Here is a 25,467-nt window from a genome sequence, read left to right on the forward strand (position 1 = left end):
GAAGAGGGAGACCAAATTGGAGGTGGAAAGATGGAGTGAAAAAGATTTTGTGTGATCGGGGCCTGAACATGCAGGAGGGTGAAAGGAGGGCAAGGAATAGAGTGAATTGGATTGATGTGGTATACCGGGGTTGACGTGCTGTCAGTGGATTGAATCAAGGCATGTGAAGCGTCTGGGGTAAACCATGGAAAGCTGTGTAGGTATGTATATTTGCGTGTGTGGACGTATGTATATACATGTGTATGGGGGGGGGTTGGGCCATTTCTTTCGTCTGTTTCCTTGCGCTACCTCGCAAACGCGGGAAACAGCGACAAAGTATAATAAATAATAATAAATATATATATATATATATATATATATATATATATATATATATATATATATATATATATATATATATATATATATATATATATATTTTCTTTTCTTTCAATGGACAATCACATGTTTACCAAATGGCGTCCTAGCTTCGTCTCTTCGATGTATATCAACTGACTGTTATATTCCTCTCTTGTGTCTCCCCTGATGATGTGATTATTACACGAAAGTGCACTTGGGAACTTTTCGTGTTTCATTTTCCCCATGGACTCATAGGAATATATATATATATATATATATATATATATATATATATATATATATATATATATATATATATATATATATATTTATTTTGCTTTGTCGCTGTCTCCCGCGTTTGCGAGGTAGCGCAAGGAAACAGATGAAAGAAATGGACCAACCCACACCCATGCACATGTATATATATATACGTCCACACACGCAAATATACATACCCATACATCTCAATGTACACATATATATACACACACAGATGCATACCTATATACACATGCACACAATTCACACTGTCTGCCTTTATTCATTCCCATCGCCACCTCGCCACACATGGAATAACATCCCCCTCCCCCCTCATGTGTGCGAGTTAGAGCAAGGAAAAGACAACAAAGGCCCCATTAGTTCACACTCAGTCTCCAGCTGTCATGCAATAATGCCTGAAACCACAGCTCCCTTTCCACATCCAGGCCCCACACAACTTTCCATGGTTTACCCCAAACGCCTCACATGCCCTGATTCAATCCACTGACATCACGTCAACCCCAATATACCACATCGATCCAATTCACTCTATTCCTTGCATGCCTTTCACCCTCCTGAATGTTCAGGCCCCAATCGCTCAAAATCTTTTTCACTCCATCTTTCCACCTCCAATTTGGTCTCCCACTTCTCCTCGTTCCCTCCACCTCCGACACATATATCCTCTTGGTCAATCTTTCCTCACTCATTCTCTCCATGTGCCCAAACCATTTCAAAACACCCTTTTCTGCTCTCTCAACCACACTCTTTTTATTTCCACACATCTCTCTTACCCTTACATTACTTACTCGATCAAACCACCTCACACCACATATTGTCCTCAAACATCTCATTTCCAGCACATCCACCCTCCTGCGCACAGCTCTATCCATAGCCCACACCTCACAACCATACAACATTGTTGGAACTACTATTCCTTCAAACATAGCCATTTTTGCTTTCGGAGATAATGTTCTCGACTTCCACAGAAGAAGGAGTCACGCGGGGAGTGCTCATCCTCCTCGTAGGCTCAGATTGGAATGTCTATATGTGTGTGGATGTAACCAAGATGTGAAAAAAGGAGAGATAGGTAGTATGTTTGAGGAAAGGAACCTTGATGTTTTGGCTCTGAGTGAAACAAAGCTCAAGGGTAAAGGGGAAGAATGGTTTGGGAATGTCTTGGGAGTAAAGTCAGGGGTTAGAGAGAGGTCAAGAGCAAGGGAAGGAGTAGCACTACTCCTGAAACAGGAGTTGTGGGAGTATGTGATAGAATGTAAGAAAGTAAATTCTAGATTAATATGGGTAAAACTGAAAGTTGATGGAGAGAGATGGGTGATTATTGGTGCATATGCATCTGGGCATGAGAAGAAAGATCATGAGAGGCAAGTGTTTTGGGAGCAGCTGAATGAGTGTGTTAGTGGTTTTGATGCACAAGACTGGGTTATAGTGATGGGTGATTTGAATGCAAAGGTGAGTAATGTGGCAGTTGAGGAAATAATTGGTATGCATGGGGTGTTCAGTGTTATAAATGGAAATGGTGAAGAGCTTGTAGATTTATGTGCTGAAAAAGGACTGGTGATTGGGAATATCTGGTTTAAAAAGTGAGATATACATAAGTATACGTATGTAAGTAGGAGAGATGGCCAGAGAGCGTTATTGGATTACGTGTTAATTGACAAGCATGTGAAAGAGAGACTTCTGGATGTTAATGTGCTGAGAGGTGCAACTGGAGGATGTCTGATCATTATCTTGTGGTGGCTAAGGTGAAGATTTGTATGGGTTTTCAGAAAAGAAGAGAGAATGTTGGGGTGAAGAGGGTGGTGAGAGCAAGTGAGCTTGGGAAGGAGACTTGTGTGAGGAAGTACCAGGAGAGACTGAGAACAGAATGGAAAAAGGTGAGAACAAGGGAGGTAAGGGGAGTGGGGGAGGAATGGGATGTATTTAGGGGAGCAGTGATGGCTTGCGCAAAAGATAATTGTGGCATGAGAAGCGTGGGAGGTGGGTTGATTAGAAAGGGTAGTGAGTGGTGGGATGAAGAAGTAAGATTATTAGTGAAAGAGAAGAGAGAGGCATTTGGACGATTTCTGCACGGAAAAAATGAAATTGAGTGGGAGATGTATAAAAGAAAGAGACAGGAGGTCACGAGAAAGGTGCAAGAGGTGAAAAAGAGGGCAAATGAGAGTTGGGGTGAAAGAGTATCATTAAATTTTAGGGAGAATAAAAAGATGTTCTGGAAGGAGGTAAATAAAGTGCGTAAGACAAGGGAGCAAATGAAAACTTCAGTAAAGGGGGCTAATGGTGAGGTGATAACAAGTAGTGGCGATGTGAGAAGGAGATGGAGTGAGTATTTTGAAGGTTTGTTGAATGTGTTTGATGATAGAGTGGCAGATATAGGGTGTTTTGGTCGAGGTTGTGTGCGAAGTGAGAGGGTTAGGGAGAATGATTTGGGAAACAGAGAAGAGGCAGTAAAAGCTTTGCGGAAGATGAAAGCCGGCAAGGCAGCAGGTTTGGATGGTATTGCAGTGGAATTTATTAAAATAGGGGGTGACTGTATTGTTGACTGGTTGGTAAGGTTATCTAATGTATATATGATTCATGGTGAGGTGCCTGAGGATTGGCGGAATGCGTGCATAGTGCCATTGTACAAAGGCAAAGGGGATAAAAGTGAGTGCTCAAATTACAGAGGTATAAGTTTGTTGAGTATTCATGGTAAATTATATGGGAGGGTACTGATTGAGAGGGTGAAGGCATGTACAGAGCATCAGATTGGAGAAGAGCAGTGTGGTTTCAGAAGTGGTAGAGGATATGTGGATCAGGTGTTTGCTTTGAAGAATGTATGTGAGAAATACTTAGAAAAGCAAATGGATTTGTATGTAGCATTTATGGATCTGGAGAAGGCATATGATAGAGTTGATAGAGATGCTCTGTGGAAGGTACTAAGAATATATGGTGTGGGAGGCAAGTTGTTAGAAGCAGTGAAAAGTTTTTATCGAGGATGTAAGGCATGTGTACGTGTAGGAAGAGAGGAAAGTGATTGATTCTCAGTGAATGTAGGTTTGTGGCAGGGGTGTGTGATGTCTCCATGGTTGTTTAATTTGTTTATGGATGGGGTTGTTAGGGAGGTGAACGCAAGAGTTTTGGAAAGAGGGGCAAGTATGAAGTCTGTTGGGGATGAGAGAGCTTGGGAAGTGAGTCAGTTGTTGTTCACTGATGATACAGCGCTGGTGGCTGATTCATGTGAGAAACTGCAGAAGCTGGTGACTGAGTTTGGTAAAGTGTGTGAAAGAAGAAAGTTAAGAGTAAATGTGAATAAGAGCAAGGATATTAGCTACAGTAGGGTTGAGAGTCAAGTCAATTGGGAGGTAAGTTTGAATGGAGAAAAACTGGAGGAAGTAAAGTGTTTTAGATATCTGGGAGTGGATCTGGCAGCGGATGGAACCATGGAAGCGGAAGTGAATCATAGGGTGGGAGAGGGGGCGAAAATCCTGGGAGCCTTGAAGAATGTTTGGAAGTCGAGAACATTATCTCCGAAAGCAAAAATGGCTATGTTTGAAGGAATGGTGGTTCCAACAATGTTGTATGGTTGCGAGGCATGGGATATGGATAGAGTTGTGCGCAGGAGGGTGGATGTGCTGGAAATGAGATGTTTGAGGACAATGTGTGGTGTGAGGTGGTTTGATCGAGTAAGTAACGTAAGGGTAAGAGAGATGTGTGGAAATAAAAAGAGCGTGGTTGAGAGAGCAGAAGAGGGTGTTTTGAAATGGTTTGGGCACATGGAGAGAATGAGTGAGGAAAGATTGACCAAGAGGATATATGTGTCGGAGGTGGAGGGAATGAGGAGAAGTGGGAGACCAAATTGGAGGTGGAAAGATGGAGTGAAAAAGATTTTGAGTGATCGGGGCCTGAACATGCAGGAGGGTGAAAGGAGGGAAAGGAATAGAGTGAATTGGATCGATGTGGTATACCGGGGCTGACGTGCTGTCAGTGGATTGAATCAGGGCATGTGAAGCGTCTGGGGTAAACCATGGAAAGCTGTGTAGGTATGTATATTTGAATGTGTGGACGTGTATGTATATACATGTGTATGGGGGTGGGTTGGGCCATTTCTTTCGTCTGTTTCCTTGCGCTACCTCGCAAACACGGGACACAGCGACAAAGCAAAAAAAAAAAAAATATATATTATATATATATATATATATATATATATATATATATATATATATATATATATATATATATATATATATATATATACATACACGTCCAGACACACACATATACATACCTATACATCTCAACATATACATATATATACACACATAGACATATACACATGTACATAATTCATAGTCTGCCCTCATTCATTCCCGTCGCCACCCCGCCACACATAAAAATGACAACCCCCTCCCCCCACATGTGCGTGAGATCGCACTATGAAAAAGAAAACAAAGACCACATTCGTTCACAGTCTCTAGCTGTCATGTATAATGCACCGAAACCACAGCTCCCTTTCCACATCCAGGCCCCACAGAACTTTCCATGGTTTACCCCAGACGCTTCTCATGCCCTGGTTCAATACACTGACAGCACGTCGACCCCGGTTTACCACATTGTTCCAATTCCCTCTATTCCTTACACGCCTTTCACCCTCCTGCATGTTCAGGCCCCGATCACTCAAAATCTTTTTCACTCCATCTTTCCACCTCCAATTTGGTCTCCCACTTCTCCTCGTTCCCTCCACCTCTGACATATATATATCCTCTTTCTCAATCTTTCCTCACTCATTCTCTCCATGTGACCAAACTGTTTCAAAGCACCCTCTTCTGCTCTCTCAACCACACTCTTTTTATTACCTAACATCTCTTTTACCCTTTCATTACTTACTCAATCAAACCACCTCATACCACATATTGTCCTCAAACATCTCATTTCTAGCAGATCCACCCTCCTCCACACAACTCTATCTATAGCCCATGCCTCAAAACCATATAACACTGTTGGAACCACTATTCCTTCATACATACCTATGTTTGCTTTCCAAGATAATGTTCTCAACTTCCACACATTTTTCAATGCTCCCACAACTTTCGCCCCCTCTCCCACCCTATGATTCACTTCCATGGTTCCATCCGCTGCCAAATCCACTCCCAGATATCTAAAACACTTCACTTCTTCCAGTTTTTCTCCATTCAAACTTACCTCCCAATTGACTTGTCCCTCAACCCTACTGTACCTTGCTCTTATTCACATTTACTCTCAGCTTTCTTCTTTCACACACTTTACCAAACTTAGTCACCAGCTTCAGCAGTTTCTCACAAGAATGAGCCACCAGTGCTGTATCATCAGCGAACAACAACTGATTCAATTCCCATGCTCTCTCATCCACAACAGACTGCATACTTGGCCCTCTTCCCAAAACTCTTGCATTCACCTCCCTAACAACCCCATCCATAAACAAATTAAATAATCATGGATACATCACACATCCCTGCTGCAAACCAACAGTCACTGAGAACCAATCACTTTCCTCTCTTCCTACTCGTACATATGCCTTATATCCTCGATAAAAACTTTTCACTCCTTCTAGCAACTTGCCTCCCACACCATATATTCTTTATACCTTTCACAGAGCATCTCTATCAACTCTATAATATGCTTTCTCCAGATCCATAAATGCTACATACAAATCCATTTGCTTTTCTAAGAATTTTTCACATACATTCTTCAAAGCAAAAACCTGATCCACACATTCCCTACCACTTCTGAAACCACACTGCTCTTCCCCAATCTGATGCTCTGTACATGCCTTCACCCTCTCAATCAATACCCTCCCATATAATTTTCCAGGAATACTCTACAAACTTATACCTCTGTAATTTGAGCACTCAGTTTTATCCCATGCCCATACACACACATGTATACATTCATATACATATCAACATATTAATTTATATCTATTTTGCTTTGTTGCTGTCTCCCGCATTAGCGAGGTAGCGCAAGGAAACACACGAAAGAATGGCCCAACCCTCCCACATACACATGTATATACATACATGTCCACACACGCAAATACACATACCTATACATCTCAACGTAAACATATATATATACATACACAGACATATACATATATACACATGTACATAATTCATACTGTCTGCCTTTATTCATTCCTATCGCCACCCTGCCACACATGAAATAACAACACCCTCCCTCTGCATGTGCGCGAGGTAGCGCTAGGAAAAGACAACAAAGGCCACATTCGTTCATACTCAGTCTCTAACTGTCATGTATAATGCACTGAAACCACAGTGCATTGCTACCCCCTCCTTCAGAAAGGTAGTGCCAGGAATACAGACAAAAAAGCCACATTTATTCACACTCAGTCTCTAGCTGTCATGTGTAATGCATCAAAGCCACAGCTCCCTATCCACATCCAGGCCCCACAGACCGTTCCATTCTTTACTGAAGATGTTTCACATGCCCTGGTACAGTCCACTGACAGCACGTCGACCACGGTATTCCACATCGTTCCAATTCACCCTATTCCTTGCACACCTGACACATATATCCTCTTTGTCAGCCTTCCCTTACTAATTGTCTCCTTATGTCCAAACCATTTCAACACACCCTCTTATGAAAAAGTAGAGAAAATCATAATCATACCTGCAGCCTTCTTCCATCCAAGGCTTGGTCTTGGGAAGCCATCAGCTTTACACTCCAATCGGGCATCACTACCCAAAGCAAATGCCTTATCTGTGGGCTCCACAATCCAGCGGGGTGGTACTGTCATAATCACATACAAATAAAGTTAGATTACATGTGTTTGACGTTAGCATATAAATGTCTTAAGTATTGCAGTCAAAAATTTTCACTTAAATCTCAAAAGAGAAAGGAATGATTCTACTGTACATGAAATTTCTTATATGCAACAAAAATTCTAATGTTTAAGTCTTCTAATGTATCATGAAGATTAACAGTTTATCAACTATAATTTCATTTAAAATATCTTTTAATAGGATTTATGAATGAGACTTTAACAAAAATATATTTCATATTCATCATGAATATATCATGGCAAAATACATTTCTTATTCTAAAGAAAGCTAATCTAGTATCAAGCAATCATTACTCATGCAATCTAAAGAAAATTAAAACAAAATAACTAAAAGTACTAGTTCTACTCCCAAAATTATTTGTTCCCACAAACTGATGAATCTGGTCAATTAGGAAAGGTTAGGATTGGAAATAACAAGACGTTAATATTTGTATCCTTGCTGATTTGGGCAAAGTTAACACAATTGCTATCTGTCAATTAGTAAAACCCATGAAAAAGATCTATGGTCTGCTTGCTTCCCAAGTCTTAGAGGGGGATTGACTATGGAATATCAGGTCACTGGAGTTAACAGGAGTATTCATGGCAAGTCAGATTCATGGGAACTTTTAAGGAAGAGAACAACTTAAAGTAACGCATGTGTTTTGACCAATACTGCCTCAGAATCCTCTTAAAAAAGTATAACGTAAACAAAGTGAAAATGAATCTTCAGTCATAAGATTATGTTTGAGAAAATTTACTCCAAGCAATCAAACCACTATACACTGAGTATGGTTTAAGAATATGAAATATTTTGTGAACAACAGACTATCTTGTAATGATATATCTCAAGCAATCTTTAACCTTTTAATCTTTAGATACTTTCTCATCAACACTTAAAGCTTTTGGATGTCAATGAAAGAAAACAGTATGTCTTGCTTTGCATGGGATTTCTGAAAACAGAATTTCAGCCAAAACATCAAAAACCATATATAATAATTAATTCTATTATCCTGTGCAAATCTACATGCTATTCTACAAACATGCATTTAACTGTGTGAACTAAGTAGAAAAGGAAATAAGGGAAATAAAGTTTCTTCATACTGCTAACACAATAAAAACTGTGGTCAAGGTTAAGGAGGAGGGTTAGGTAATATGTCATATGAGATTCTCCCTGTTCCTTCATTTCTTATAGGTGAAGACATGTATATATTCCAATTGGGTATAGCCAATTCAGTTTTCGCAGCTAGCAGACACCCTCAAACGCATTTTCATAGTGTTTTAGTACTTTTCTCCTTTATAATGTTAATATATACATAAATCCAGCCAATTATTGAAGCAATGAAAAGCAACAAATATGTATCATAGTTTTTGATAAATCCACAAGACAGACAAACAAACGAACAACCAAATATCAAGCAGACAATTTTTTTTTCAACCTTTAATCAATATCAAACAAGGTTCTGAAATATTCAGAAGAATAAGCCTATTAGATACCAATGTCAAATCCAATAAAAAGGCTGCAAATATTTTGAGGAGCAACAAAATATTGAGAACCATCACCACTCACAGCAAATGAGGTCGCACAGCTTCTCTAGTCCTAGGGCTGTCCCAAAGTCTTCATTGTATGTCGTTACTTCATTTTGTGAAAAACTGTGTAATTCAAAACACAAAATCAGAATATTTTACTCAATACAATTCCCAAGGTAGGTTAACTACCACACAATGTACGTAAATAACAATGCACAGTTTCTTGTAAAACTGTTAAAATCAAAGTCCAGGAAAGCGTCCAGCACACCTTGAGACAACCCTAACCAGATCCACAGATGGAATTCCTGGTGGCTACAGCCAAAGCCAACATGTTCAATAATCAAGGGGTTAGTATTAAGCACAGACTATAGGGTGCTGAGCTGCAAGGTCTACCATCTTTAATCATAATTCTTAAACTTAATATCAGTTTGAAATTTAAAGATTTCTCTTGATCTCATATCTTGTCCTTCTTTATGTATAACAAGAAAATTACCTGATGATTACAATCTTCCAGTTACCAAAACTACAACCCAGAAAAAGTAAAATCATACAGCATCAAATAAAAATATATATCAGTATATTGCAATATACTTTTTAACAGGTGTATATGTGTGTATCCCAAAACACATTTGTGTTTCAACAAAAGTAGATTTATTTCTACATGTGCATATAAGATAATTAATTTGTGATTATGGTATCAGTTATTATATGCTGGTGTAAAGATGGCCCTCAAGCTTTTTATCCCATCACACTTTATCATACAATTTTTTAAAATATTCAACTTTTACAACATTCACTTAATGTATTTCAGTCTTGTTTCATATCTTCATTGTTCTGTACTTCCTGATGTCTATTCTAGGATTTCTTTTATCTAGTTTTCTATAGTGTCTTCTGGATCCATAATAGTAAACATGCCTCTATGAAAGCCTTCTTTTACTGTTTCCCTCTTCATTACTTTGCATATGCTTAAGTTGAATTGTATCACTCATATAGTTGACCTAACCTGGAGTTTATTCCTTACTTCTCACATAACTCTAGCACCATTTGCAAACATATGCAACAATATGTCCATTTTTTTTTTTTGAGCCATTAACTTAAACTAAAAATAACAATGGCTCTTTGTCTGAGCTCTGTGGCATGCCTCTGGCTGCCAAAACTGACTAAATAAAGTTTACTTTGGAGTGCATTCTCTGTTTCCTATGGTAATTCTTTATCTAATGAAGAGGTCTTCCCCTTACACCTGCAAGAAAATCCAGCCTCTCTGCAAAACCTTTGTGTCAAATGCCTTCCAACAGTCTAAAAACATACAATACATCTTTTTTCTCACTCATGCTGCTTCTCCCTCAAGTAATTTCTCTCTTAAAAGTGATCATCCATTTACTTTCTGATTATCTTTCCCTGCATCTTATGGACTACACTCATCATAGATACTGGTTTATAGTTCAGAACAATTTCCTGACCTCCTTTCTCAAAAACAGGCATGACATTCACTTTCTTCCACTCCCTTCGCACTATATCCTCCTGCAAAATTATTTTGAAAATTGATAGTGACCTGTCAAGTGTCACAACCCATTCCTTCAGAACACAGAGAGAAACTTTATGTTCCTGCAGCTAATATATAACAAGATCCTCCAATGCCCTAACTGTGTCTTTTCTAAAAATTCTAATACTTTTCAAGTCCTCTCATCTCATTAGTGTTGATTTTACACTTTTGAACTTGTCGTTAAGTTCTTTCTACATATCCTCTCATCATATTTAACAATGCTTTCTTCTAAATCTCTGCATAATTAGCAACTCTCTTATTTACTTATACTTTTTGGATACAGAAATGACAAATGAGTGGAATTTGTAAAATTTTCTGTATCAAAACCCATTACATCATAGACTTTTAAAACTTGGAACAAAGTTTGGCATTTTCACATCTTGACATGCCAAAAACCATCTGAACCCAGCACGTACCTGAAGACCTTGTACTTTGTCTGCCAGTCTCACTTTCCTCTAAAGTATTTGGATATTTTAAATCTTCTTCTAATATCACATTCAAAATTACTCCTCTTGGTCTCCTGATAAACCTATCCATCAAATAAAAGTGGTGTAATTACCAGAATTTTGCTATAACATACCTTTTAAATCAAAGAACCAAGTAATTCACTGGAGAGCTAAAATACACTATAAAGGAGTTTTTAATCCTAATATCCCCTAACTTTTGATCTCAATATTCAGTTGATTTTCTAGAAAATTAGCCCTTTTGATGCTATGAGCGTCAATTGATCCCTTACACAGCATGGTGCTATTGGTGTCAATCTACAAACATAATTTCCTACCCTAAGTTAAATTCTTCACAAATCATAAGCTCTATTGGCTGGTAATAGATGGCACCCCAAACAAAGGATGGGTTAATAGAGCTCCCTGGAGGCCTCCATAATAATAAAAAGCCATTTGCCTTTTCCAAGACTTATGGTCTTACCATATCTCTGGTGCCCATCAACACACCTCCACTGAACCTCTGCTGCCCATATCTAAGTTCTGCCAATTCAGTAAATATAACTAATGTGTTTTCCATACATTATGAATGCTTAATTCTCAGTTCATAGATATCTAATCACATAAATAAATAAAAAATTTAGTGCACTTTGGATAGACTAATCTGGTAAATAATATTTTCCTAAACCAGGAATAAGTTTTATTTGATAAAAAAATAATGCTGGTTTTATATTTTTTGTGTTACATAAAAAATATGCTTGGGGAAGCAAAAAACAAAAATCATCTGTACATGAAAGAGAAGGCAAGAGGAAGTAATGTGTGGCAGAAGAGGAGGTGAGAATGTAGCAGAGGGTGAGGTATGTGTTTTAATGAGCGATGTTTGGGTCTTTGTATTTGTTCTGCTCAAAGACTGAGCTACGTTACAGTCTGGAGGTGTTAGCCCTATGCTACAAGTCACAGAATAAATAGTATCATACCTAAAAATTTAAAATAAAATAAAATTTCAGATCAAATAATATGAGAAAGAGGTCAGGAAGAAGTGGCATGTGTGGTGGAGAGTTGAGTGTGTGGTGGTGAGTGGTGTATTGAGGAAACATGTGGAACTTTATTTTCTCCTTTGCTGTTAGGGTTTCCTGGTGGACTAGATAAATTTACATTATAGAGGTATAACCCCTAAGTTGACTCTCCAGTGCAATTAAATAACTGCCATGCTTTGCCAATGTACTGATTTAGCTATACATTTGTAGTATGGTAACACTGTAACATAACTTTTGAGAGATAAAGAATAAAATTCATATCAAATGGTGTGAGAGGCAGTGATGTGTGTTTAAGGTGGGTCTTTGTTTCTATTTTGTTGGAAGACTAATCCTCTGGTTATTGGCAGAGTAAGTCACTGTAGAGGGGGCTTTTGGGGATAAGCACAAAGTGATATCAAACCAAAAAAATTTATTTTCCTGTTCTGTAATGTTCCAGCACTGTATTTCATTATCTTTATTCTTCTATAAACAGTAATTAAGAAAGCATGGGCAAAACATATCCCAATTGTGGCAACCTCAGATGAAAGAAAATACAGAAAGCAAGGTATGAAAAAAAGAATAAGGAAAATACTTCATCAAAAGGATGGTAATCCTAAAGCCTCATTGTTCAAAGAGATGAGATATCATGACAATCTATTCTTGTGTTCTTAATCTTTACACTGAAATAACGGGAGGGAGTGGACAACTGCATATTGCAGGTCCAGGCCTTAGTGACTATGGCATATGCAGAGAGCTCAGAGTCAAAATAAATCCTGGAGAAAGGAAAGAAGGCAACAACATCACAGTAAATGAGAATGGACGGTTGAAGAGAGGTGAGAGCAAAAGAATTTTAAAAGAAAGGTTTTCTAATTCTACTCTGGTCATGAGAAAGGTGGAAGATGAGACATCAAAGATATCAGACTCCATCCTTAGGTGCCAAAGCATGGCTGTACATATGAAATAGAAGCTAACAGGAAAAATAATTAATTTACAGTTAACCTCATAGTAATGTTTTCCATGCTTACTTCCACCTGATGCCCCTTATCTAGCTTTTGCTGCTCAGAAGCCAACTTGATTTAGTAATGCATAACCAAATTGTATTAATATTTATCTTCTGTATTTTCTGGTTCACTTTAGTACTTCTAACACTTTACCTATCCTTTGCTGATCATTCTGATGTTTACTTTCAAAAAGCTGAAGCTGTTCAACAATATAACCACATTAACAATCACGATAACTGGAATACTGGTGTTCAGTGGTAGTGACTGCAGAGGTGCAAAGAAAAGCAATAAATCAAATACCTTAGATGTAAAACTGAAAGCATTAGATGGTCCAAAGCGGGTGCAAATCTTAAATTTTGAAAAACTCAAATTTTGAATGTGTTAGGTCTTGCTATGACCATAGTAAAAAAGTATGAAAAAATACTTAGGGTTCTACACCTTTACGTGAAAAAAGTCTACTGAAATGATGTGATTAAAAAATGAAACAACTGTTAATTGCCTAGATCAAAGACCAGATTCAATGTCAAGTGCCAATAAAATCTATGATCATTCTTGTACTTGTTGAAAATATCATTCTCATTTTTTGTTCCTCCTTTCTTGGGAAGAGGGTAAATAAATCTTGGTGAAGGAGGGTCTACTAAAAGATGTGTGATGTCACCAAGAATATTTTGTTTGTTCATGGGTGATGATGGAGATAAATGTGTGGATCCTAAGGTGAGGGGTGGGTCTTCAGCATGCTGAGGATGTTGGGGTACAGGAGGTGATTAATTGCTATTTGCAGATGATATGACTCTCGAAGTAGATTCAAGGGAGAAGCTCTAGAAACTGGTGTCAGGTGTTAATCAAGGTAACTAGAAAAATGGTGTCAAATGGGAGTGATAGCAGAGGTACACAAAAAAGCTATAAATAAATGATGTGAAACTGAAAGTGTTAAGAAAATTGAAGAGGGTGAAAAACTTAAATTTTGAAAAACAAATTTTGACAGAGTTAGATCTAGCTATGTCCACAATAGGATTTTATGAAAAAAAGTACTTTGGCTTCTTCACCTTTACATGAAAAAATGTCCATTAAAAACGGATGGAAAACAAGAAAAGACTGTTAACCACCCTGACCAAAGACCAGATTTAATGTACGGAGCCAATAAACTCCATGATCATTCTGGTATATGTTGAAAATATCTATTTATTCATTTTTTTTTTTTTTTTTTTATACTTTGTCGCTGTCTCCCGCGTTTGCGAGGTAGCGCAAGGAAACAGACGAAAGAAATGGCCCAACCCCCCCCCCCCATACACATGTACATACACACGTCCAGACACGCAAATATACATACCTACACAGCTTTCCATGGTTTACCCCAGACGCTTCACATGCCTTGCTTCAATCCACTGACAGCACGTCAACCCCTGTATACCACATGACTCCAATTCACTCTATTTCTTGCCCTCCTTTCACCCTCCTGCATGTTCAGGCCCCGATCACACAAAATCTTTTTCACTCCATCTTTCCACCTCCAATTTGGTCTCCCTCTTCTCCTCGTTCCCTCCACCTCCGACACATATATCCTCTTGGTCAATCTCTCCTCACTCATTCTCTCCATGTGCCCAAACCATTTCAAAACACCCTCTTCTGCTCTCTCGACCACGCTCTTTTTATTTCCACACATCTCTCTTACCCTTACGTTACTTACTCGATCAAACCACCTCACACCACACATTGTCCTCAAACATCTCATTTCCAGCACATCCATCCTCCTGCGCACATCTCTATCCATAGCCCACGCCTCGCAACCATACAGCATTGTTGGAACCACTATTCCCTCAAACATACCCATTTTTGCTTTCCGAGATAATGTTCTCGACTTCCACACATTTTTCAAGGCTCCCAAAATTTTCGCCCCCTCCCCCACCCTATGATCCACTTCCGCTTCCATGGTTCCATCCGCTGACAGATCCACTCCCAGATATCTAAAACACTTCACTTCCTCCAGTTTTTCTCCATTCAAACTCACCTCCCAATTGACTTGACCCTCACCCCTACTGTACCTAATAACCTTGCTCTTATTCACATTTACTCTCAACTTTCTTCTTCCACACACTTTACCAAACTCAGTCACCAGCTTCTGCAGTTTCTCACATGAATCAGCCACCAGCGCTGTATCATCAGCGAACAACAATTGACTCACTTCCCAAGCTCTCTCATCCCCAACAGACTTCATACTTGCCCCTCTTTCCAGGACTCTTGCATTTACCTCCTTTACAACCCCATCCATAAACAAATTAAACAACCATGGAGACATCACACACCCCTGCCGCAAACCTACATTCACTGAGAACCAATCACTTTCCTCTCTTCCTACACGTACACATGCCTTACATCCTCGATAAAAACTTTTCACTGCTTCTAACAACTTGCCTCCCACACCATATATTCTTAATACCTTCCACAGAGCATCTCTATCAACTCTATCATATGCCTTCTCCAGATCCATAAATGCTACATACAAATCCATTTGCTTTTCTAAGTATTTCTCCCATACATTCTTCAAAGCAAACACCTGATCCACACATCCTCTACCACTTCTGAAACCGCACTGCTCTTCCCCAATCTGATGCTCTGTACATGCCTTCACCCTCTCAATCAATACCCTCCCATATAATTCACCAGGAATACTCAACAAACTTATACCTCTGTAATTTGAGCACTCACTCTTATCCCCTTTGCCTTTGTACAATGGCACTATGCACGCATTCCGCCAATCCTCAGGCACCTCACCATGAGTCATACATACATTAAATAACCTTACCAACCAGTCAACAATACAGTCACCCCCTTTCTTAATAAATTCCACTGCAATACCATCCAAACCTGCTGCCTTGCCGGCTTTCATCTTCCGCAAAGCTTTTACTACCTCTTCTCTGTTTATCAAATCATTTTCCCTAACCCTCTCACTTTGCACACCACCTCGACCAAAACACCCTATATCTGCCACTCTGTCATCAGACACATTCAACAAACCTTCAAAATACTCATTCCATCTCCTTCTCACATCACCGCTACTTGTTATCACCTCCCCATTTACGCCCTTCACTGAAGTTCCCATTTGCTCCCTTGTCTTACGCACCCTATTTACCTCCTTCCAGAACATCTTTTTATTCTCCCTAAAATTTACTGATAGTCTCTCACCCCAACTCTCATTTGCCCTATTTATTCATATTTTATTTATTATACTTTGTCGCTGTCTCCCGCATTAGCGAGGTAGTGCAAGGAAACAGACGAAAGAATGGCCCAATCCACCTACATACACATGTATATACATACATGTCCACACACGCACATATACATACCTATACATCTCAAAGTATACATATATATACACACAGACATATACATATGTACACACGTACATAATTCATACTGTCTGCCCTTATTCATTCCCGTTGCCACCCAGACACACTTGAAATGACAACCCCCTCTCCCCGCATGTGCATGAGGTAGCGCTAGGAAAAGACAACAAAGGCCACATTCGTTCACACTCAGTCTCTAGCTGTCATGTATAATGCACCGAAACCACAGTTCCCTTTTCACATCCAGGCCCCACAAAACTTTCCATGGTTTATCCCAGATGCTTCACATGCCCTAGTTCAATCCATTGATAGCACATCGACCTCGGTATACCACATTGTTCCAATTCACTCTATTCCTTGCATGCCTTTCACCCTCCTTCATGTTCAGGTCTGATCACTCAGAATCTTTTTCACTCCATCTTTCCACTCCAACTTGGTCTCCCACTTCTCCTCGTTCCCTCCACCTCTGACACATATATCCTCTTTGTCAATCTTTCCTCACTCATTCTTTCCATGTGACCAAACCATTTCAAAACACCCTCTTCTGCTCCCTCAACCAGTATAATTATTTTTACTTTGTTCCTCCTTTCTAGGGCAGAAGGTGAGTAAATCTTGATGAAGGTGGGTCTGTATCAAGGTTGTATGGTAGCGCCAAAAATGTTTAATAATCTGTTTGTGGACAGGGTAATAAGAAAGGTAAAAGTAAGGAACTTGGGGTGAGAAGTGGGTCTCCAGTATACTGAAGATGGCAGATACAGGAAAAGAATTAACCGCTGTTTGGTGATGATGCGGCTCTGGATGTAGACTCAAGGGGGAAGCTCTAGAAGATGGTGTTAGACTGGAAGTGTATAAAGTAAAGTAAAAATGAATATAAGTAAGGTAATGAATTAGAGCATGTTGTTAAGACAGGACCTTTTAAGTGTATGTTTACATACATAGGATCTAGAGGAAGCAGAATGTTATAAGCACCTGGTAGTGAACATGACAGTGGATGGAACAATGGGGACTGAATTTATTCAAAGGGTGAAAGAGGAGCTAAGGTCCTAGGTGCTTCAAGGATCATATGGGAGAAGTCACCATTTATGAAGGCAAACATGAATATGTTTCATAGTACACTGGCCTGACAGTGTCGTATGGATGTGTCTTGGGGCCTTAAATACATGAGACAGGAAGAGGTTTAACATATTAGAATGAATTTTAGTGCAAGAAGGGTTAACTGTGTGAGAAATGACAGTGTCCTAGAAATATGTGAAAGTTAGCACAGTCTGTAATAGTTTAAACACATGAAGAGAATTAAAGAAAAAAGACAGACAAAAAGAATCCATGCATCTGGAGCAAAGGCATGAAGGGAGAGGGGATGACCTAAAGGGGTATGAAGGGATAGAGTGAAGGAGACTTTGGGAATCTTGGGTGTGAGTTCTGAGCCATGTGGTAAGGTAGGCACTGAAATCTCCACAGAGATGTGTTGGGCATGCTGGTAAGGTTTCATTTTTGAGGAGCATACTTGTAAGTATGTGGAGGAGGGAAGTAAGTAGGTCCTGATTCAGTTGCAGGTTGAACAATGAAGTTTTATTCTTAAGGACTGTATTTCTAAGGAGCAGTCATTTTATGAGAGGTATATTTTGGTGGATGAATCCTCCTCCTTGTCCTTGTCATCAGAAAGAATACTTCCAACATATTTCCAGCATGTGGTAGAATGCAACTAACCAGGGTAAGATCCCTGGGGATATAGGACAAAGAATACTTCCCACGTTTTCTCTGTGTGTTGTAGAAGGCAGCCAAATAGGGTGACAGCAGGGGCTGGAAATCCTTCCCTCTTTGTATTTCAATTTACTAAAACTTGGAATGTATGAGGAGCCGAGAGAGGAGTGCTCACCCTCCTTGAAGGCTCGGGCTGGGGTATCTGATTGTGTTTAGATGTAACCAAGATGAGGAGTAGAAATAAGTAGTATGTTTGAGGAAAGAAACCTGGACATATGAGCTCTGAGCAAATCAAAAGGAAAAGGAACAGGGAAAGAATGGTTTGGGAAAGTCTTAACGGTAAAGTAAGGAGTTAGTGTGTTGGAGAGAGCTATGGCAGGAATAGCACTGCCACTGAAGGATGAGCTATAGGAATGTGTGAAAGAGTGCAATGAAGTGAACCCCAGATGATATTAGTGAAAATGAAAGTGGATTACAGGAGGTAGGTGATTATTAGTGCTTACACACCCGGAGATGAGAGGACTAGAGGACAGAAGTGAGTGTTTTGAGAGGAGCTCAGTGTGTGCATCAGTCATTTTCGTGCAAAGGATCAAGTATAAGTGATGGGCAATTTGAATGCAAGATTGTGGGTAATGTGGCAGTTGAGGGTAAAATTGAAGGGCATAGAGTAACTAGTGTTGTGAATACAAATGAACAGTTTGTGGATTAGTGTGCTCAAAGAGGACTTGTGATTGGGAATACTGAGTTTAAAAAGAGGGACATACATACATATACATGGGTGAGTTGGAAAGATATAAGAATGCATCATTGGAGTATGTACTGCACTAAATGATGGTTATGAAATGGAGAGACTCTTGGATTTGAATATGTTGAGAGGGGGAAGCTGTTGGGAAGTCCAATTATTAATTGGTCGGGGTGAAGGAGGAAGTTTATAGAGGTTTAGGAAAAGAGGAAATGATATGGGTAAGACGAAGGTTGTGAAAGTGAGTGCTTTTGGGAAAGGCTTATTTAATAGGATACCAGGAAAGTGTAGAATAGCAAGATGTGAGAGTAAATGAAGCAAGAGGAGTAGTGAGGAATGGGAGATACTTAGGGAAGCACTATTTACATGTGGGAGAGAAGAGTGAAGCATGCAGATGGGAGGAGGTCTGGTGAGAAAGGTAGTGAGTAAAGGGATGAGGAAGTTAAGTACAAGTGGAAGGCAAAAGAGAGGTGTATAGGCATTATTTACAGGGAAAGAAGGCAAGTGATTAAGAGAAGTACAAGAGAAAGTAGCATGTGGGCAAGAATAAGGTACAGCAGCCTTAAAAGAGGGAAAGTGAGACTTGGGGTGAATGAATATTAGCAAACTTCATGGAGAATAAGAAATTGTTCTGGAAAGAGTATGATAATCTGAAAAAAAATGAGAACAAATGGGAACATCAATGCCCCCATCACTCCCCAGTGGATATACCCTTGATAATGGATACATTTGACAAATAAGTGGAAAGAGAGGTCACAGTCTTTAAAGGCAAAGATGGGTTTATTTCATGGTATAATAATCCTAATGGTGCCATACAGATGCAAAGCAAAGGATTTAGAAAAATTTGTAAAGAACACGGTGAATGTGATGGAAAGTAAATGTTTGAGGGTAAAATGTGATATGAGGACATTTGATCAAATAAGGAAGTGGAGTGTTAGTAAGAGAAGTATGAAGGAAAAGCTGAAAAGAATCTGCTGAAATGGTTTGGACTATGCAGAGGATGAGTAAAGAAAAGAAAGATTAAGAGAGGTATAAATGTCAGGAGTGGGTGGAAGAAAGAAAATGGGAAAACCAAGGAGAAGGTGAAATGATGGAGTGATGGAGTAAAAGATGCATTGAAGACTCAAGGCCTGAACATGCAGGTGGGTGCAAGGCATGCAGGGGCCAGAGTGAACTGGAGCAATGTAGAATACAGGAGATGATTTACTGTCAATAGCCTGAACTAGAGCAAATAAAGTAATTGAGGTAAACCTTGAAAACATCTGTGAGGCCTGGTTGAGCATACAGAGCTGTGGTGTTGATGCATTACATATGAGAGTTAGAGAGTGGATGTGAGTGAATGAGGTCATTTCTTCATCTATTCACTAAGCTACAATGCTAATGCAGGAAAAGGTGAACATGTATGGGAGAGGGTAGACCAAAGTGGAGGCGGAAAGATGGAGTGAAAAAGATTTTGAGTGATCGGGCCTGAACATGCAGGAGGGTGAAAGGCGTGCAAGGAATAGAGTGAATTCAAACAATGTGATATACCAGGGTCAACATGCTATTAATGGATTGAACCAGGGCATGTGAAGCATCTGGGGTAAACCATGGAAAGTTTTGTGGGACCTGGATGTGGAAAGGGAGCTGTGGTTTCGGTGCATTATACATGACAACTAGAGACTGAGTGTGAACGAATGTAGCCTTTGTTGTCTTTTCGTAGCACTACCTCACGCACATGCAGGGGTTGTCATTTAATGTGTGGCGGGGTGGCAATGGGAATGAATAAGAGCAGACAGTATGAATTATGTACATATATATGCATATGTCTGTGTGAGTATATATATATGTATACGTTGAGATGTATAGGTAAGTATATTTGCGTGTGTGGACGTGTATGTATATACATGTGTGTGAGGGTGTGTTAGGCCATTCTTTCGTCTGTTTCCTTGCGCTACCTCGCTAACGCGAGAGACAGTGACAAAGTATAATAAATAATCAAATATAAATAAATATATATATATTCTTTTTTCTGTTTCCCCTTTTAGGAAGTCAAAATACAAGGAGGGGAGGGTTTCTAGCCCCCACTCCCGACCCCTTTAGTCACCTTCTACAACAAGTGAGGAATGCGTGGGAAGTATTCTTTCTCCCCTATCCCCAGGGATAGGGTATCCCACCCACATACACATGTATATACATACACGTCCACACACGCAAATATACATACCTATACATCTCAATGTATACATATATATACACACACAGACATATACATATACACACACGTACATAATTCATACTGTCTGCCTTTATTCATTTCCATCGCCATCCCCACCACACATGAAATAACAACACCTTCCCCCCAAATGTGTGCGAGGTAGCCCTAGGAAATGACAACAAAGGCCACACTCGTTCACACTCAGTCTCTAGCTGTCATGTATAATGCACTGAAACCACAGCTCCCTTTCCACATCCAGGCCCCACAGAACTTCAGGCCCCGATCACTCAAAATCTTTTTCACTCATCTTTCCACCTCCAATTTGGTCTCCCACTTCTCCTCGTTCCCTCCACCTCTGACACATATATCCTCTTGGTCAATCTTTCCTCACTCATTCTCTCCATGTGACCAAACCATCTCAAAACACCCTCCTCTGCTCTCTCAACCACACTCTTTTTATTACCACACATCTCTCGTACCCTATTATTATTTACTCGATCAAACCACCTCACACCACATATTGTCCTCAAACATCCCATTTCCAGCGCATCCACCCTCCTCCGCACAACTCTATCTATAGCCTATGCCTCGCAACCATATAACATTGTTGGAACCACTATTCCTTCAAACATACCCGTTTTTGCTTTCCAAGATAATGTTCTCAACTTCCACACATTCTTCAATGCCCCCAGAATCACAGAACCTTCGCCCCCTCCCCCACCCTATGATTCACTTCTGCTTCCATGGTTCCATCCGCTGCCAAATCCACTCCCAGATATCTAAAACACTTCACTTCCTCCAGTTTTTCTCCATTCAAACTTACCTCCCAATTGACTTGTCCCTCAACCCTATTGTACCTAATCGCCTTGCTCTTATTCACATTTACTCTCAGCTTTCTTCTTTCACACACTTAAACAAACTCAGTCACCAGCTTCAGCAGTTTCTCACAAGAATGAGCCACCAGTGCTGTATCATCAGCAAACAACAACTGACTCACTTCCCAAGCCCTCTCATCCACAACAGACTGCATACTTGCCCCTCTTTCCAAAACTCTTGCATTCACCTCCCAAACAACCCCATCCATAAACAAATTGAAGAATGTGTGGAAGTCGAGAACATTATCTCGGAAAGCAAAAATTGGTATGTTTGAAGGAATAGTGGTTCCAACAATGTTGTATGGTTGCGAGGCGTGGGCTATGGATAGAGTTGTGCGCAGGAGGGTGGATGTGCTGGAAATGAGATGTTTGAGGACAATATGTGGTGTGAGATGGTTTGATTGAGTAAGTAATATAAGGGTAAGAGAGACGTGTGGAAATAAAAATAGCATGGTTGAGAGAGCAGAAGAAATGGTTTGGGCACATGGAGAGAATGAGTGAGGAAAGATTGACCAAGAGGATATACATGTCGGAGGTGGAGGGAACGAGGAGAAGTGGGATACCAAAGTGGAAGTGGAAAGATGGAGTGAAAAAGATTTTGAGTGATCGGGGCCTGAACATGCAGGAGGGTGAAAGGCATGCAAGGAATAGAGTGAATTGGATCGATGTGGTATACCGGGGTCGACGTGCTGTCAATGGATTGAATCAGGGCATGTGATGCATCTGGGGTAAACCATGGAAAGTTCTGTGGGGCCTGGATGTGGAAAGGGAGCTGGGGTTTCGGGCATTATTGCATGAGAGCTAGAGACTGAGTGTGAACGAATGGGGCCTTTGTTGTTATTCCATGTGTGGCGAGGTGGCGAAGGAAATGAATAAAGGCAGACAGTATGAATTGTGTCCATGTGTATATATGTAGGTGTCTGTGTGTGTATATATATGTGTACATTGAGATGTATGGGTATGTATATTTGCGTGTGTTGACGTGTATGTATATACATGTGTATGGGGGTGGGTTGGGCCATTTCTTTAGTCTGTTTCCTTGCGCTACCTCGCAAACGCGGGAGACAGCGACAAAGCAAAATAAATATATAATAAATAAATTATATATATATATATATATATATATATATATATATATATATATATATATATATATATATATATATATATATATATATATGTTAATTGACAGGCGCGCGAAAGAGAGACTTTTGGATGTTAATGTGCTGAGAGGTGCAACTGGAGGGATGTCTGATCATTATCTTGTAGAGGTTAAGGTGAAGATTTGTATGGGTTTTCAGAAAAGAAGAGTGAATGTTGGGGTGAAGAGGGTGGTGAGAGTAATTGAGCTTGGGAAGGAGACTTGTGTGAGGAAGTACCAGGAGAGACTGAGTACAGAATGGAAAAAGGTGAGACCAATGGAAGTAAGGGGAGTGGGGGAATAATGGGATGTATTTAGGGAATCAGTGATGGATTGCGCAAAAGATGCTTGTGGCATGAGAAGAGTGGGAGGTGGGTTGATTAGAAAGGGTAGTGAGTGGTGGCATGAAGAAGTAAGATTATTAGTGAAAGAGAAGAGAGAGGCATTTGGACGATTTTTGCAGGGAAAAAATGAAATTGAGTGGGAGATGTATAAAAGAAAGAGACAGGAGGTCAAGAGAAAGGTGCAAGAGGTGAAAAAGAGGGCAAATGAGAGTTGGGGTGAGAGAGTATCATTAAATTTTAGGGAGAATAAAAAGATGTTCTGGAAGGAGGTAAATAAAGTGCGTACGACAAGGGAGCAAATGGGAACTTCAGTGAAGGGCACAAATGGGGAGGTGATAACAAGTAGTGGTGATGTGAGAAGGAGATGGAGTGAGTATTTTGAAGGTTTGTTGAATGTGTTTGATGATAGAGTGGCAGATATAGGGTGTTTTGGTCAAGGTGGTGTGCAAAGTGAGAGGGTTAGGGAAAATGATTTGGTAAAGAGAGAAGATGTAGTAAAAGCTTTGCGGAAGATGAAAGCCGGCAAGGCAGCAGGTTAGGATGGTATTGCAGTGGAATTTATTAAAATAGGGGGTGACTGTATTATTGACTGGTTGGTAAGGTTATTTAATGTATGTATGACTCATGGTGAGGTGCCTGAGGATTGGCGGAATGCGTGCATAGTGCCATTGTACAAAGGCAAAGGGGATAAGAGTGAGTGCTCAAATTACAGAGGTATAAGTTTGTTGAGTATTCCTGGTAAATTATATGGGAGGGTATTGATTGAGAGGGTGAAAGCATGTACAGAGCATCAGATTGGGGAAGAGCAGTGTGGTTTCAGAAGTGGTAGAGGATGTGTGGATCAGGTGTTTGCTTTGAAGAATGTATGAGAGAAATACTTAGAATAGCAAATGGATTTGTATGTAGCATTTATGGATCTGGAGAAGGCATATGATAGAGTTGATAGAGATGCTCTGTGGAAGGTATTAAGAATATATGGTGTGGGAGGCAAGTTGTTAGAAGCAGTGAAAAGTTTTTATCGAGGATGTAAGGCATGTGTATGTGTAGGAAGAGAGGAAGGTGATTGGTTCTCAGTGAATGTAGGTTTGCGGCAGGGGTGTGTGATGTCTCCATGGTTGTTTAATTTGTTTATGGATGGGGTTGTTAGGGAGGTGAATGCAAGAGCTTTGGAAAGAGGGGCAAGTATGAAGTCTGTTGGGGATGAGAGAGCTTGGGAAGTGAGTCAGTTGTTGTTCACTGATGATACAGCGCTGGTGGCTGATTCATGTGAGAAACTGCAGAAGCTGGTGACTGAGTTTGTTAAAGTGTGTGAAAGAAGAAAGTTAAGAGTAAATGTGAATAAGAGCAAGGTTATTAGGTACAGTAGGGTTGAGGGTCAAGTCAATTGGGAGGTAAGTTTGAATGGAGATAAACTGGAGGAAGTAAAGTGTTTTAGATATCTGGGAGTGGATCTGGCAGCGGATGGAACCATGGAAGCGGAAGTGGATCATAGGGTGGGAGAGGGGGCAAAAATTCTGGGAGCCTTAAAGAATGTGTGGAAGTCGAGAACATTATCTCGGAAAGCAGAAATGGGTATGTTTGAAGGAATAGTGGTTCCAACAATGTTGTATGGTTGCGAGGCGTGGGCTATGGATAGAGTTGTGCGCAGGAGGATGGATGTGCTGGTAATGAGATGTTTGAGGACAATGTGTAGTGTGAGGTGGTTTGATCGAGTAAGTAACGTAAAGGTAAGAGAGATGAGTGGAAATAAAAAGAGCGTGGTTGAGAGAGCAGAAGAGGGTGTTTTGAAATGGTTTGGGCACATGGAGAGAATGAGTAAGGAAAGATTGACCAAGAGGATATATGTGTCGGAGGTGGAGGGAACGAGAAGTGGGAGACCAAATTGGAGGTGGAAAGATGGAGTGAAAAAGATTTTGTGTGATCGGGGCCTGAACATGCAGGAGGGTGAAAGGAGGGCAAGGAATAGAGTGAATTGGAACAATTTGGTATACCGGGGTTGACATGCTGTCAGTGGATTGAATCAGGGCATGTGAAGCGTCTGGGGTAAACCATGGAAAGCTGTGTAGGTATGTATATTTGCGTGTGTGGACGTGTATGTATATACATGTGTATGGGGGTGGGTTGGGCCATTTCTTTCGTCTGTTTCCTTCCGCTACCTCGCAAACGCGGGATACAGCGACAAAGC

At 40.1% G+C, this 25,467-nt stretch overlaps 1 protein-coding gene across 1 annotated transcript in view; it reads right to left on the reverse strand.

Moving 5' to 3' along the window:
* Positions 1-25,467, reverse strand: part of Dscam1 (Down syndrome cell adhesion molecule 1) — a 1,447,516-nt gene that overhangs the window by 605,419 nt on the left and 816,630 nt on the right. The window contains exon 16 of the mRNA XM_071666240.1: positions 7,261-7,380. Coding sequence (XP_071522341.1) covers positions 7,261-7,380 — 120 coding nt within the window. The remainder of the gene's footprint in view (positions 1-7,260; positions 7,381-25,467) is intronic.

Source organism: Panulirus ornatus, chromosome 11 (genome assembly GCF_036320965.1).
Source record: "Panulirus ornatus isolate Po-2019 chromosome 11, ASM3632096v1, whole genome shotgun sequence".
Taxonomy (NCBI): domain Eukaryota; kingdom Metazoa; phylum Arthropoda; class Malacostraca; order Decapoda; family Palinuridae; genus Panulirus; species Panulirus ornatus.